The following is a 15,632-nucleotide window of genomic DNA, read 5'->3' on the forward strand; positions in this document are numbered from 1 at the left end:
CGGGGGAGCGGGATTGGGATGGGGATCGGGGCTGGGGGAGCAGGATTTTGGTGGGGATAGGGGCTGGAGGAGCGGGATTGGGATGAGGATCGCGGTCGGGGCTGGAGGAGAGGCATTGGAATGAGGATCGGGGCTAGAAGAATGGGATTGGGATGGGGATCGCGGTCGCCGTTGGGGCTGGAAGAACGGGATTGGGACTGGGACCGGTAGCGGTGTTTCCCCGCCCGGCCGCTGCGCGGCGCTGCCGCGGGAGGCCCGCCCGGCTTGGCCCGCCCCGCTCCCCCCGGCCGCTGTGCCCCGCCCGGCCCGCGCTGACGTTGGACAACAAAGATGGCGGCGGGGAGCAGCAACTACTGGGAAGGCGAGTGGGGCGGGGGGCGGCGGGCACGGGGCGGCTGCGGGGCCCCTGGGGCACGGCCCGGGCACGGCAGGGCGGGACGGCCGCCGGGACCCCTCTGCTCTCTCCGGGGCGGGCGCGGGCGGTGCCGGCCTGTCAGCCATAAGGCGCCGGTGTCTGCTGAATGAAGCCCGCGGCTGCGGGTGAGGGGCTGGGGGCGCCCAGCCGTGCCCTCCCGTCGGCGTGAGGGCTGCCCCGGCCTCGAGGGCCCCCTCTCCCCTGTGGGTTTCTTTACGGGAGCGCGGAGGTGCGGGGTCCCCGGGCGGGTCCGTGACTGTCCCCGGGCCCTGCAGATCTCAGGAAGCAGGCGAGGCAGCTGGAGAACGAGCTGGACCTGAAGCTGGTCTCCTTCAGCAAGCTCTGCACCAGCTACAGCAGCTCCCGAGACGGAAGACGCGACAGGTATAGGTACTAGCCCGTTTCTTTATGTTTCTTTTATGTTTTAAACGCTGCCTGTGGTGCTTGGTGCGGTTTTGTCGTTCGCTGAGTGCTGGTCCCACCTGTGGCTCTCAAGGCTTGAATTCCTGGGGAGCTTTCAGCGCTTCTCGCTGCTGGTGTTGCTCTGGATGTGATGTTGGTGTGTGAGTCAGGCTGTGGGTGACAGGTCACTGGGGAAAGCTGGATTTTGGTCTGTGTGGGATCAGTGAGCTTTTTAATGCTTGTTACACTGGCTTAATTCTGAGTTTTTCTTGTATTAAACTAACAGGAGGTTTTCAGGGAGTTCAGTATTAGGGGAATTTAGCTTTATACCTCCCTGGTGGGCTGGTGTGCTGTTGGTAATCCCAGTTTTAAGGGAACTGGAGCACTGAGCAGCTGTGCAGGGAACAAGCCCTCTCTTCAAAACCAGTGGCTATTTCTTCCTGTCTTTCTGCTGAGGTGAGTAATAATCACAGAACAGCTTGAGTTGGAAGGGACCTCAAAGATCATTTTGTTCCAACCCCTCTGCCATGGACAGGGACAGTGTTAATGAGAATAATAAGAGCTGCACATGTGTTTTTAGATGTGTGTGTATATACGTGGTCTCTGTGTATATACAGAGGTGGTTTCTGTTTGCTTTAATTACATTTATGTTTGACTGAAGAATTAATGTGGTAAAATTCTTCAGGTGTGTCTTGTGAGCCAGAGGTGAGTTCTTCCCTGCAATTCCACAGCAGGAATTATCAACCTCTCTGTCCATTTGCAAACTTTTCTTTGCTTATTAACTATATCTGTTGTGGGTGTTGCTGCTTTAGGTATGTGTGTTGATATTTTTCTATTTTATTTAATTTAATAACTGAATCCATTTTATACCTCTCCCTCAATTTACGGTTCTGGAAGCCTGAGAGCATCTCAGCAATGATAATCTTGAACAGCTCTAGTTTCACTTTTGTTTCTGCGTCTGTGCTGTTACTTCCCATGTAATCCAATTGTTTTCATTATTTTTGCTGTCCTGTGCCAAATTTACTTCTCTTACTCAAGGCAGATTACCAGAGCCATGAGTAATCTCTGAGGGGTGTTATCACAGATCTGCACACTGGTCTGGGATGTTACTTTTCCTTGTGGTTTCAGTTTACAAGCAAGCAGGGAAGGTGTGTGAAACTAATTGTGATAAATGGTGTGGTGTGTGTTGCTCTGTGGGACAGTCATTGCTTAATAGGTCACAGGTTGTCCTAACACTGTTATTAAGCTGTGATTGTGCTGCTGGAGTAACATGCTAAGAGTGCAGTGCTCTCTCCTGCCAGTAAATAAATAAATCAAGATTAAAAGCTGGGGGGAAGAGGACACTGGTACCAGACAGCTGTCAGGAATTTCTTCCCAGGAGAAGTGATATTTATTTTCTGCACGTGGTACTGTGTTATCTGTTCAGATAAGAGTTAAAGGCATGCACAATAAGAAAATGTAATTTTTCAGAGCTTATTTAATCTCTAGCAGACCTGGGTATAGTGCAGCTTTCCAGCCCCTGTCACTGGTGGTTCCTTATTTCTGGTGCTCATGAAATGATGCAACTTTTCAGTAACTGCTCCTCCTCTTCTCCTTAGCTCTGACACAACTCCTCTACTAAATGGATCGAGCCAGGACAGAATGTTTGAGACCATGGCTGTGGAAATTGAGCAACTTCTGGGAAAGGTAACTCGAGTTACTTTGGGTTGATTTCAGCATTTAGGCAGTATCACAATCCAGATTCTGTGACGGATATTAGGAAATCCCAATGTGGGTATTAAACAAGCTGTGCACGTCTAGCTGCCTCCTTCAGCTTGTGCATTGTAGTTTTCTTGCAAGAATAAGCCATTTCTCATTTTCTGGGGTGCTTTTTCTCCTGCAGCTGACTGGGATAAATGACAAGATGGCAGAGTACACCAACAGCGCGGGCGTGCCGTCGCTGAACGCGGCGCTGATGCACACGCTGCAGCGCCACAGGGACATCCTGCAGGTAACCAAGGGCCTCCTCCCTGCCTTTGTGCTCTTTCTTTGGCTAAAATTATTATTATTATTATTATTATTATTATTATCTCTGCTGGTATCACAGAGTGTCTCACCAGGAGTTGTGAATGCCACTGATTCCATCTCGCTTTCTCCAGGCACCCGCTGACCTCTGAGTTGAAGAAAATTGTGCTTTTTTTGTCATGTTGGTGACTGGAACTTAGCTGAGAGAGAACAATAAAGGGTGCTGCCTTGTGTGGGTGGGTTTTATATAGCAAAAGGGGAAATGTAATGAATTACCTTGTCTGTGTGGCTTGTCATGTAACAGTGTGCAAGGGAATGTCCCACTTCAGAAAACATGATTGTAAAAGCTCCTAAGCTTCTCAAGGGAGATGAAGGAAATGTGATGATTAAAGCTACCAGTTAGTGCTATAAATTAACCATGTTTTCATGGTGTAGTACTCTTAAAATGCATATTTTATTTGGCTGGTTGTGTACAGTTTGATTTCTGTTTGGTATCTGTGCAATCCATGCCCAGTGTGAAAAGCAATAGCATTTGTATGGATGGTTACAGTGGTTTTAGTGCACACCAGCTGCCAGTTAAATTGTGTTTTGAGAAGTACCACCTGCCTGAAATGGTTTAAAATGTAAAATTGCATCTTAAAAATAGCAGTCATCTTTATTTTTTATCAATCTTGTGTAACAACAGAATAAACTCAAGAACATCTTCACCACACCAAAGAAGTAGATTTTGTTAGGGATTCTGATGGGAAATTTCAGCACAAACCAATTAATCAGGAAGGTGAGGATATCTGAAACTGGGAGAAGGAATTGCAGTGAATTTTCCTCCACAACTGTAGCTGCAGCCATCCAATTTAGCAGCTACTCTAAGAGCAGTGAGTTTTAAGAATAGTTTGGATTAACTCCCAGCATTTTGCTGTTAAATTCCTGGGTTGATCTTGCACCTTTTATTAGAGAACACCTGACAATTTTCAAGGTGGCTGGATCTCCTGTGGGTGTGTTGTGTTGCTCAGTTGACCTCAGGACCCTAATTTTGGGATAACTGTTTGTCATTACAGGATTACACACACGAATTCCACAAAACCAAAGCAAACTTCTTGGCAATACGAGAAAGGGAGAACCTGTTGGGATCAGTACGGAAAGACATCGAGTAAGTTGTGTTGGTACAGCAAAGGTGGGGGAAGGTGCAGAGAATGCTTGGCATAGCTCATGTGTCTGTGCTCTGAATAAAGCAGAAGTTCCTTGAAGTCACAATTCTCAGTGAGGTTCTGTTCTGTTGGATTTCAGGTCGTATAAAAGCGGCTCTGGCGTGAACAACAGGAGAACAGAGCTGTTCCTGAAGGAGCACGAGCACCTCCGCAAGTAGGTGTTGTTTCCTCTTTGCTGCCTGACTTCTCTGGGGGTGAAACACCTGAATTTCACTCAGCTGGTTAAATGTTCATGGCTTGGTAGTGTCAGTGATTGGGGCTTTAGGATTTTGTCAGTGCCAGTTTTGTGTTGTCTTCAGGGGCTTTTGCAAGTCACTTGTGACTCAGACCTCTTCCTCCCAAGGGAGTGGATGTCTTTCCTTCTGACTGGGGTAAAGCTTAAGAAACTAAATAGAAACTCTCATGATTTGGCTGGGTTTCCCTCTCCTTTTTTTTTTTTTTTGTCAGTCAGACAGAGAAAAACCTTTTCTCCTTTTGTCTCTACACAAAAAATGAAGGAAGAGATTAATTCCTAAATTACCTATGCACTTAAATATTTGCAAATTGATTCTAGGTTAGCAGATAAGCCAAATAGAAAGCACTTTGTTGTTCTTCCTGTTGCAGAGAGGGCATTAAGTTATGAGCAGCTGCTTTGTGTGTCCTTGTTCAGCAAAAACAGCACAGGTGAGAGCAAAGAGCTGGAGGATTTGTGGTTTTTGGAGAGTCAGGAGATAGCTCTGGTCTTCCTGCCTCTCTCCTTGCCTGTAGTTGTGCTAAATCCCAGGCTCACACGAGAGGGCAGGCTTGCATTTAAAAAAACAAATAAATAAATAATTACATGTGGCTTTCTTATGTTTAAGTTTATAGCCAAAACAGCACAAGAAACATCTACAGGAAATTAAATCAATTTTTTTTTCAGTTGTGGCTTATCACCAATTCATCCTCAGTTTTCTGTAATGTATTTAAAACTTAAAACTTAATTGACTGAAAGCTTGAATTAGGACTTCTATTAAGCATGATCTTGAAATAGAATGGTAAAATATTTCTGGAGTTGTAAAATACCCTTCTAAGAGACTGATATTGTCCTGAGTCCATTGCTTTGAAAAGCTTGCAAAAATTAAGAGCAGAAAAGTTACAGCATTTTGTAAGCATTTTCTGGCAGATGTCTTCAGAATTTGAGCCTAACATTTATTGAAGCGTTGATTATTTTTTTTTTTTAAATACACTAAGCTCTGCAGTATGTTTATAGGATTAAAATGCATGAAAAAATAAAGTTAAGGCAGTTTTAGAAATAGTTTAAAACCACCTGGGTGATTATTTGAAAATGTTAAGACTTGAAAAAAAACCCACCACAACACTGAGGAAAAGAAAACCAGAAATAAGTGTGAGTTGAGGATCTTTAGTAAACAGGGCCAAATTAATCATGGAATGCTCTGCAAAGTGGAGATAACTGTAAGGGCTGTGAAGAAATCCAGTGTAAAAGCAGAAGACAACATTGGCAAGAAATCAAAGCTTGCAAAACTTTTGAATTGAGAATCAGTAAGCTCAGAAAAAGATACTGGCAGAGGAAATTATTAGAGAGTTTCAACATATTTGTCTTCAGAGGAAGCAGTTAATGAGCTATTCATGCCAAAAAGCTAAGAAAAGGTCTCAAGAATTCACCAGGAGCTGGCAAATTACACCAAACATGCTCCTAGGGTAAATTGACAAGCTTTGTGTGAGTCATGATGCTGAATATTTGTAGTGCAGTAAATCCTGGTGCCAGACTAATTGACAGAAGTAGATGATGAATATATTTACATGAAGAGACAGGAGTAAAAATCCAAATGTTTTCAGTGGAGTGAAATCGATGAAAAGAGCTTGAAAAACAGACACAGGAATATAAACTTTGCAATGTATTATTATTATATTCTCCAAAGCAGTGTAGTAATGCCACAGGAATTACATATTCATGTCAGATATTGGAGAATTCACTTGTTCTTGACCCTGCCTAATTTATTATATTAAGTATTTCAACCTATTACATATTTATTGCATGAGCTGATAACAGAATGTGTGAGCTGCTGCCCCAGTGCTGAGTGCCAGATATTCTGTCAGCCTTTTCCTTCATGCACAACATGTGAGACAGGATAAACACAAACTGGGCTTTGCCCTGGGCTGTGTTTTCCATGAATTCTCTTCAAAAAGCTGCAGGCTGGGATTGTTTGTGGGATGTCTCACTGGGGAGCAACAGGAGAGACAAGAAACTTCTGCTTTTTGCCTAAATCTGCCTCTTTCATTTTTGTGTCACGTTGTGAGCACCACAAAGAAGATCCTCTTAGTGCTACACATGTAGGTAATCCTAAAAAAGGAGAGGAAGTGAAAGATCTGTGAGTGCCAGATGCTGATGAATCAAAGGTTCCAGCACACATTAGGCAGCAGGCAATGGCAAAAAGCACTGAGGAAACCCTGCCAGATGCCTGGCTCTCCATTAAGCCATGAGGATCCTGCATCCATTTGGCCTCCCTTTCCCAGGGAGGGGCTGGCTGCTGTGTCAGTGCTGCTGGCAGCTGTGCCATTTCCACCCTGGAATCCCCTGGAGCTGGGGCAGCCCTTGGGCAGGGGGCACAGGGGGCCCTGTGCTCTGCTCCCCACACCAGGGAGGGTGACACAAAACACATCATGTTCTTCTCCCTTCAGAAGCTTCACTGCTGCTCAGTCCATTTTATAAATCAGCTTTTTGCTGGGAAAGGAGATTTGTCCACAAGTTCTGCTGGCTGTGGATAGGAGGCATGAAGTGTCCAAGTCACTCAGTTTCTGAGTTCTAGACAGGTAATTCCAGAATAGCTTTGCCAACCACTGGAGATGTGAACAATAACACGTAATTTTTTAAACTCCTATTAATTAAAATAAGGTTGGCAGACAGATGTTGGTGAGTATTGATGGCCTGTTAATATTTTTACCTGATACCTCAGATTTTCTTGGCTTAAAGAAATACCCAATCTAGCGTGGTCATGTTTGCTGATCATTTTTGAAATCCTGTTTTCTTGGGTCTGTGCCATTCCCTAAAGGTATTTTATCTTCTCTGTTTGTGTGCTTTTGGCCAGGGGTACAAACAAGTCATCCTTTTTCTTCTAATGCTGTTTTCCATCTAAAGAGAACAATTTTGATGAATAGATCTAGCTTAGCATTTGGAAAACTGCTCTGAAAAGTGCTGCCTCAGAGGAAACAATTCTGTTAACTTAGAGTCTGCCCTGAGAAATTCTGCAGTTATTGATGGGTTATAGTCTAAGTCAGCAAAGAAGGAATTAATGTCCTTGATTAAATTTGCAATATTGCGTGTGTATGCAAGTGAAAATCTCCCTTGTGTTGTAGGTGAGTGATAGCAGGGGGTACTGATGAGTTTGTGTAAAAATTGATGAAATCTTCAGAAGTTTAGATTGAAATTACAGGTGTTACTACCCATAATGAATTCCTTGTAAAACTGGGTGAAAACACACCAGTTCTGTCATTGTGGGGCAAGTCTGTGATTATTGCTTTATTACTCAGCTCCAGCACTCAGAAATTAGTCATTTATCCCTTTCTAAAAGCAGTGGCTGGTGGTGAAGCAGGTGCCTGTGTGGTGCAGTTCTCATTAGCTGTGGTTTTAATTGTTGTCAGGTGACTGCATGTTTCTGCTGAGTGTTGCTATGCAGCCTGTGAATCTATCCAGTAAAAATTTTTATAAATCCTCTTAGTTGGAGTCTCGTGTGTGAGTGATGCAGGTAGATGAGGTGAACCTGCTGCAAGAGTTCAGACACCTCTGTGTGTCTTAAAATATTCAAAACTGGCACAGAGAGGGTCAAAGTGCCAGAGTAGGTGGGTGAGGAACTTTTTTTGAAGGAGGAAAAAGAGGAGAGTAAACAAATCAGAGGGACGTGTGCTGCATGGGAAAGAGAAGAGAGGAATAAGAGGAGTGAGCAAAAGAAATAACAGGAACCTGCAGCAGTTGTGTAATGGTGCTGATTAATAATACATACCTGAGATGATGAGGAGAAATTAATGTTTGTGCAGTGCTTCATGTATGTGGAGTACTCTGGAGTAGTAAACACTTTTATTGCTTTCATTATGGGATTTTGTTATCAGCAGAGCTATTTCAAATTTCCTGCTGTCGTTTGGGCAGAAATGGGCACATTGATTAGAGAATAATCACCAGGAAAACTGCTTCCAAACTTTGGTGGTGGTACAGGCAAGATCTTAATGGGGGGAGTGCATTAGTGACTGTTTTTCCTCTAAATATTGTGTTTCCTGACAAATTTTCACTTCAGCACTGATTTGCAGAGAGAAATCAGCTCAACAAAATGCAGAGACACCTTGCAGGGTTTTTGATTACAGGTGATTTGATCTTTTGGGAGGAAGCTGCCAGTTTCCTACCTTAATAGAATTTATTTTTCTTTTGTTCTCCCTGTTCTCTGCTCTGCATGCCCTGGTTTCCATTCACTGTGCTGTTGCTGCTCAGATTCCTGTGGATTTCAGTGGAACTTCAGGGTTGGATTCAGACCAGAGAGCTGTGCTTGCCTCCTTTCCCATCCCCTCCCCAATTTCCAGTTGCAGAGCACACACAGTGACTGCTCCAGCTGAGACACAGTTCATCTGCATCTCCTTCATCTTCTCTTGGAAACAGAGAGTTCAGGAGAACCAGCTCATTCACCAGCTCCTTTTTCCATCCCAAGGTGCTTGGGGAAGCAGCAGGGAGGGAGGAATGTGATCAGCCCTTCCCTGGGTGCTGCTGCCTGCCTGCTCTGCAGCCTCAGCACTGCTGAGCTCCACTTTAGTCAGCCCTAGGAAGGGTTTTATTTTTTTTTTTTTTAATTACCAAACTTGCCTCTTAATTAAACTGATTTTTTGTTCATGTCAGAGCAGAATGCAGTGTTCTTGTGGTTCCATTCTGTTAATTTGAATGCAGATTTTAACTGAAGCAGCACTTGGGAATGAATAATCTTTGTTCTGTGATGAAAAAAACCCAACCAGCTCTGCCCTGGGAGGACAGAGGAGCTCTGGATGGCCCTGATTTGGAGGGTTTGGATCTGGGGCTGCAGCACTCTGCCCATTGAACTGGAATTTACAGTGCAAGGAGGGATTGGGGAATCTAGGTTAAAACATCTCTCTGCTGGCCATTAATTGCAAGAGCTCTGGCAATGGTGTGCTGCTGTTTTCCCAAACACTCTTGGCTTGTTTTCTTTGTTTCTGGAAGAAGTTTGAGAAATTGCTGCATTAAAAGCTGTGCCAGTGCTGTTTGGCTGTGGTAATCACCTCCCTGCCTGAGCACTGAATAACTCAGCTCTGGGGCAGGGCTCTGTGCTCTGTCTGAGCAGCAGCACAAAGAAAATGCTTTGCAAAGAAGGGATTTGAGCAAAGGAGGATTTTTGGTGTTGCAAAGGCTTACTTAAGGATGCACAACAGCTTGTCCAGTAATCCTGTTTCAAAATACAATTCTAGTCTGTCTTTCTGCTCTGTCTCCTATTCTGTGGCTGCAGAGTTTTCTTGATTGCATCAGTGATTCTTTGCTTTAGCCTTATCTCTGTCTGGGCTTGAATGGGTTTTATCTCCCAGGCTGCTGGCAGAGCCTCTGTCTCCTGAAAACTCCTGGCACAGGGAGAGGCCACTCTGGAAGTGGCTGGATCAGCTTCCCCTGTCACAGTCCAGACTGAAAATGACATTTGGGCACAGCATCTGCTCAACTGCTGCCCCAGACTGAGAATAATTTGCTGTTTTCTTATTTAATAGTAAATAATGCTCAGAGAGGGAGACAGTTTGTGTCTTCTGGGAAAGGAGAAACTTCACTATATAATTATATGACTCTATGAGCAAGTTATTGAAGTAGTTTAATGAGAATTTGGGGAGGTTCAAAGCTTCCAGGCAACGAAGGAAGATGCTCTCTTGGGTATTATTATTATTTATAAATAACTTAATAAAAGATCATGAAAATCAGCCAAGCAATTCAGGATTTAAGAGGTTTTTTCCTCTAAAAATAGTTTGGGCTTCATTAAGGTAAAATCAACTATTTCTTTTAATCTTCCTGTGCTGTATTTAGGACTTAGAAAAAACCTCTACCCCAAACCACTAAACCAAAGCTTCTGTGGCTCAGTGTTTATTTGCATGCTTTCCTGATTGTTGGATTGCTTTAACAATCAGTAATTTCCCTGACACTGATGACTGTTGTGACATTTTTATACCTCAATATGTCTAAAGTGATTAGGACACCAAATGAGGAGAAAAAACCATCAAACCCTCCAGACACAGCACAAAACTTAGTTTGGGAGTTTCCTGTGTTACTTCCAGTACAAAACTGAATTTTATTATTATCCAGGTGGCAAAGGATGTGACCACATTGACATTAAAAGCTTCAAGCTCATTGTTTGCTTTTCATCTGTTTAAAAATTGAAGGTTTATGGATGAAATTCCATGTACCCAGGGAAAGTGGCCGTGGAAACTCTTGTAGCTCTTTATGAATGTCTGCAGGAGCTAAAAAGCAAACCCTCACAGAGTGAAAGATTGCCTGAATATATAATGGGGGAAAAAAAAGTGTCTGGGACAAAAACTCTGCTCTGGTTCTTGATTCTGGGCTTCCCCTTAGAAACAGCACTTTGGTCTTAATCTGGGGAAAGGGAAGGATATAAAACCACACTTCAAACTTCAGGGCTCTGTGGTTTCTTCTGAAGTTTTTTTGTTCCTTTCAGAAATAAACAAGTCACTGATGCATGTTATATTTGTTTTTAGCTTTCCTTTCAATGTTGTTTCTTAACTAGGACAGCTTCCCCCCTCGAAGGTCTGTATTGAAATTAGGGCTTTCAGGAGTGCTGAAATCCTTCCTGCATGGTTCTGAAAAGCAGGTGCAGCTTTTCAACAGAATCAACAATTGTGGAGTTTTATAGAATTCCTTTTGTGCAATCTCAGAATCACTTTTATATTCTAATGCAGCATGTCATTTTTTTGTCAGTGTGGCTGTGCACTTCATTATTCCTTAGGGCCAGAAGTGCTTGCTCATTATTTGCTATTGGATCCTCCAGTAAAAACAAGCTGTTGAACTCAATTTGATGTGTATGGATATGTTAAATAGTGATTATTTCCATTTTCTCATATGCAGAGTGTATCTCTGGAAAGTTACCACACTGCTGCATAAATGTCATTCTTGAATTTTTATTTAATTTCAACCTCTCCTAATGCATCAGAATTAGGTTCTCATTCTTGGCTGCTGAATGATTGCTGTGCAGATTCCTTTGTGTTCCATCAAATCCATGATGCTAAGCAGAACTAGATCCAAATTACCCTTAAAGCATCCCTATTTTATCCTAATAATAGAGTTCTGTTTAGAACTTTTCAAGGACTTCAGTCCTGTTGTAATTTGAAAGATGCTGAGTGTTTTCCTCTCACTTGAGAGACTTGTTTATATCAAGTCTAGTTGCACTTCTGGAAGAATGCATCTTGTTCAGTCTCAGATAAAAAGCCCTGAGAACCCTGGGAAATTGGGTCAGGAGAAAAATGCTGAGATCTTTACCCATTAATGAATTGCATCCTGGGTTTGGCTTGTGGATGGTTGAAATGTAGTGTGCACTTTACATTTTTAAACCACAAGTGTTTGTTACGTTACATGGTTAACTATTCAGCTTTAAGAATCATTTTCTGCAGCTTTAATTAACAGGCAGGTAGAGAGTTGTAAATCAGGTACCTCAGCCAAGTCCTGCATGAAAGCCACAGAGCTTCTCCCAAAAAAACCCTCAGAACCACAGCAGGAGGAAATGCAGTTAGGGAGCAGAACACGTGTCTGTCAGTGTGGATTTTAGGGTTTCATCCTACATTAAAGTTGGGTTGTCATCCTAAGGATAACTCTCACTTCATTTCTGTGTTAGCTGGACTGGAAATTAAAAAGATATTAATTATGAAGGTTTTTATGTGATGGGTCTCTGGCAGAAGACATTCCACCTTGTGTTTTCCTGTTACTTAGGAATGTGTGAATACTAGCATGGCTCTTTAGCCTTGCCAAGCTTTAGTCAAAAAACACTGAGCTAGAAAAGTGATCCCATCTATTTTGTTACAGCACAGATTACAAACAGCTTGTGTTTGTTGTAAGCTGAGCATCTCCTGTGTGTGTGTGCCCAACAAATCAGCCGTGCCAGGTTATCCTGGGAGAGCTCCATTGCACCCAGGTCATGGCAGACAGCAGAGCCTGTGCTGTTTCCTTTGGAGGGATTTTCCCTTTGGTTCAAGGTCCCATCCAAATTCCATGTTTGAAACCAGGGGAATGGTGCAGGCAGCCCTGCCCTGGCTGCTGGCAGAGCGTGCAGATGTAAAATTTGAGGAAATGCCGATGGAGTCCATTAGGAAGTTACTGGAATTGTTCTGACAGTTGTGGTTGCTGATAATGACTTACAGTAAGGCCTGCCATGCTCACTTCATTTCACTTTGTTCCTATGGGTAATATGGAGCAATTATAGGGGAGGGTCAGGCTCTCCAAGAACTTCTCCCACCACCCTGGTGGTGCCACCCTGGCACTGGTTTGTGCCCTTCATGTGCAGAGCAGGAGCTGCTCTCATTTTTAAAGTTTTTACCTGACTTCTTTGGGTAAACTGAACCCTGCAGGTTATTGAGAAGCTCTTATTCCCTTATAGATTTGCTCTAAGGGAAGGAGTATTGCTGCTGGTCACCCTCTTGGGGCTCTCAGGCACTTTCCCAGTCGTCTGCATGCCAAAGAGCTTTCTTGGCTAACTCCTCTTTTAGAGAAACAGTTCTTCCACTCTGACCATTCCCACACAACTCCATGCAGTTCAGTGGAGGTGCAGGCTATACCCTTTGGACATCCAGGCTATACCCTTTGGACATCCAGGAGAAACAGATGTCGTGAAGGTGGATCACTGTTTTAAGGGAGAAAATCCCATGGTACCTGTTTGCCTCCTTTAAACTGAGTTAGAACAACTAATTTTTTTATTGGTTATGTGTTTACAGGTGTTAGCTGCAAAGAAAATGCTTTTCTTAGTGTATCTAAACTCCAAATGGCTGGAATTGATGAGCTGGTGAGGTATTTACTTAGTGATGTAGCTAGAAGTTGGATTTTTTGCTGAATTTGTGTTACAGGGTTGCAGTTGGAGGAGGTTTCACCAGATTATTTTCCTGGAAATCCTTTGGCTGATTTTTCCCTACAGTGAAAAGAGATGCCTTCTGTGTATTTTCTGCCCTCATGTACAATTTCTTTCCATCTGGAAAGAAATTCAGCACCAGCCAATGTTGGTTTACTCTTGCCTAGAGCAATGGATTCTGTTCCAGTGCCTTTCATTCTAGATTTAACAAACTGCTTGCATTGATGAAAAGCAACGTGATATTTTGCTTTTTTCTTTTCCAATTTTGCAACTATTCCTCATTCTTACTGAAAGTGATTTCTGAGATGTGCAGAAATAAGCTCACTGAGCTGTTCAGAGATTGTAGGTGTGATGATGTTCAGCAAATTTATACATTGATTAATGCTCACATTTGTGCTGGGTTTTGTGTTTGATTGTTGCCTTCTGCAACAGACAATGTGACAAAATTGCATTTCCTTAGCATCCTGATTTGTGCTTGAATTAGCACTCAAAGAAAACCAACAAAAGAGAGCAGTTTGGGTCAGTATTGGAACCTTTCTTTGCTTTTGGAGTGGTTTCTGTGGGGAAAGTGTTCATCCCTGAAAATGCCTCATGCCTTTGTTTTTGGCCAGCCAGGTTTTCTTATGCTGGAAGTGGAAGATGTATGCTTCATGGTCAGATATATTGCTCTTAATAAATAAATACACTTTACACCAATTCTTGTCTTCTTTAGCAACTTGGGACAGGTCTTAAAATATCTGGAATATCACAGGGAGGGGAAAAAAAGTGTTCTGCTTTACATTCTTCTACTTAAGTTTTTAAAGAGCTTAATGACTTTATGAATTTTTAATATTATAAGGAATGTTGATGGCAAGCAGAAAAAATGAGTTGGAGATGGGGGTTTTTTTTTGGTGTGTATGTGTGCACAGTGGTTTTTTATTATTTTTCTGTTATTATGGTGATGAAAATAACTGAGTGTATAAATCAGATTTGCTTTATACCTGTAGATTTGTATTACAGTGTGTTTTGCAGGATTTGCATTCCTGGAAGCTCCACATTGCCTGGTGATCCAGGACTGTGAAAATCCGAAAGATTTATTGGAGGCAGTTTGAGAGAGCAGAGACTTAGTGATTTATCTTGCTGTTGGAGAAAGAACAACGTAAAATTATTTCTGTAGTTATTCTTTCTGAAAGGACGAAAATAGTTATCAGGTGCTATATTAGTTTATTCTACAGGGTTTTCCCTGTCCCTTTTAAATTAGTCTATATGATAATATTGCCCTTAATTTCATCTGAAGGGTTTAAAGCATGTTGTGAGAGGAGTTGTGTGCAGATGAGTTTTACTCAGCTAAGTATTCATCTCCATTAATGAATTTTATTGAAGTACAGACACACAGATTTGCCTTACAAACAACATAAAATGCTTTCTTTTAATTCTAAAAGCCTGATATTGTGAGCAGGGCTTTTTTCTATCATGAGGGGCATATTTCACTTAATTTCTCCTTCTGATTAATTTACCTGTCTGCATATTTAAGGGACAAGCTGTGCCACCCTCTGCAGACAGCAGTTGCACAGGGGCCTGGCTATTCCATATGCATGGCTGCTGCTGGGTTTGTGCCATTCCTACAGGAGCTGATTGCCTCAGCAGCTTCCAGCCTTTCTTTCCTGTAGGATTTTTAAAAACCTTTGTCTGTCTGCACAGGTGAAAATGCAGAGTTTATTGAAACAGATGGCAAGTCAGATTAATAATGCCCAGAACCATTTTTTGCTTGGATGTTCATGAGGAAATGTCCACTGGATTTGTTGTCTTTGCTTGGACAGCAGAAGAACAAAGTCAATAGATTTTAATTTAAGAGCTTTTTTTTTTGTAGTGTTTTGAATATGTAAGTTAAGCACAATTGCCTCGTTCAATGTTAGTTTTTTATTCTGGGAAATGAACATTATTTTTAATTGTGAGAACAGCTTCTATTTGTGGAGAACAGGTTATTAATAGTCAGAGATCTGCAAACTTCCCTTGTGTCTCTGGGCCCTGTTGTACTTTGTGTTCCTTATCTTCCTCAAATCTGACTTATTTTTATGGTTATGAGCTGTGAAATGAATGAAACAGATGCTTCTGTTTGGGTGTCACTGTGAGTGAACTTTACAATCTGTATTTGCCAAGCAATCCAAACCTGCAGAGCAGAATCCCTGCAATGTTCCTGCTCAGGGTGCCTGCCTTTACCAGGGATTGTCATGGCCATTCCTGTGGGCTTTGTTCACATTGCAAGGAGGCATGAGTTTGGAAATCCTCTCAAGAGCTGATTGTTCTTGTGCTTGAAAGCTGTGCTAATAAATCTGTGCTTCCTTTAGTCTGCCCTCACCTACACATCTTCATTCTGAGGAAAATTCCTGTGCATCTCATCCTTTTAAATATTTGGGGTCACTCCACATCAATTGAGAAACATTTGATGCTGAGGTTTCAGATGCCTGCTAAATGCCCTGTGTTGGCATTTGCAGCTCATGCCTGTTTGTGCTGGTGTTCAGAACTGGTTTTTACTGGTTTATACATTTTGTGACT

General features: G+C 42.6%; 1 protein-coding gene across 2 annotated transcripts in view; it reads left to right on the top strand.

Annotated features, from left to right (window-relative positions):
* Window positions 1-588: 588 nt before the first annotated feature.
* The window catches only part of GOSR1 (golgi SNAP receptor complex member 1), a 28,803-nt gene continuing 13,759 nt past the window's right edge, over window positions 589-15,632 (top strand). The window contains exons 1-5 of one of the 2 annotated variants that reach the window (XM_059486910.1): window positions 589-805; window positions 2,416-2,503; window positions 2,700-2,807; window positions 3,877-3,968; window positions 4,106-4,180. In XM_059486910.1, coding sequence (XP_059342893.1) covers window positions 2,459-2,503; window positions 2,700-2,807; window positions 3,877-3,968; window positions 4,106-4,180 — 320 coding nt within the window. In that variant the 5' untranslated portion in view covers window positions 589-805; window positions 2,416-2,458. The remainder of the gene's footprint in view (window positions 806-2,415; window positions 2,504-2,699; window positions 2,808-3,876; window positions 3,969-4,105; window positions 4,181-15,632) is intronic. The other variant, XM_059486911.1, reaches the window with a different exon arrangement.

This window comes from Ammospiza nelsoni, chromosome 21, assembly GCF_027579445.1.
Source record: "Ammospiza nelsoni isolate bAmmNel1 chromosome 21, bAmmNel1.pri, whole genome shotgun sequence".
Taxonomy (NCBI): Eukaryota; Metazoa; Chordata; class Aves; order Passeriformes; family Passerellidae; genus Ammospiza; species Ammospiza nelsoni.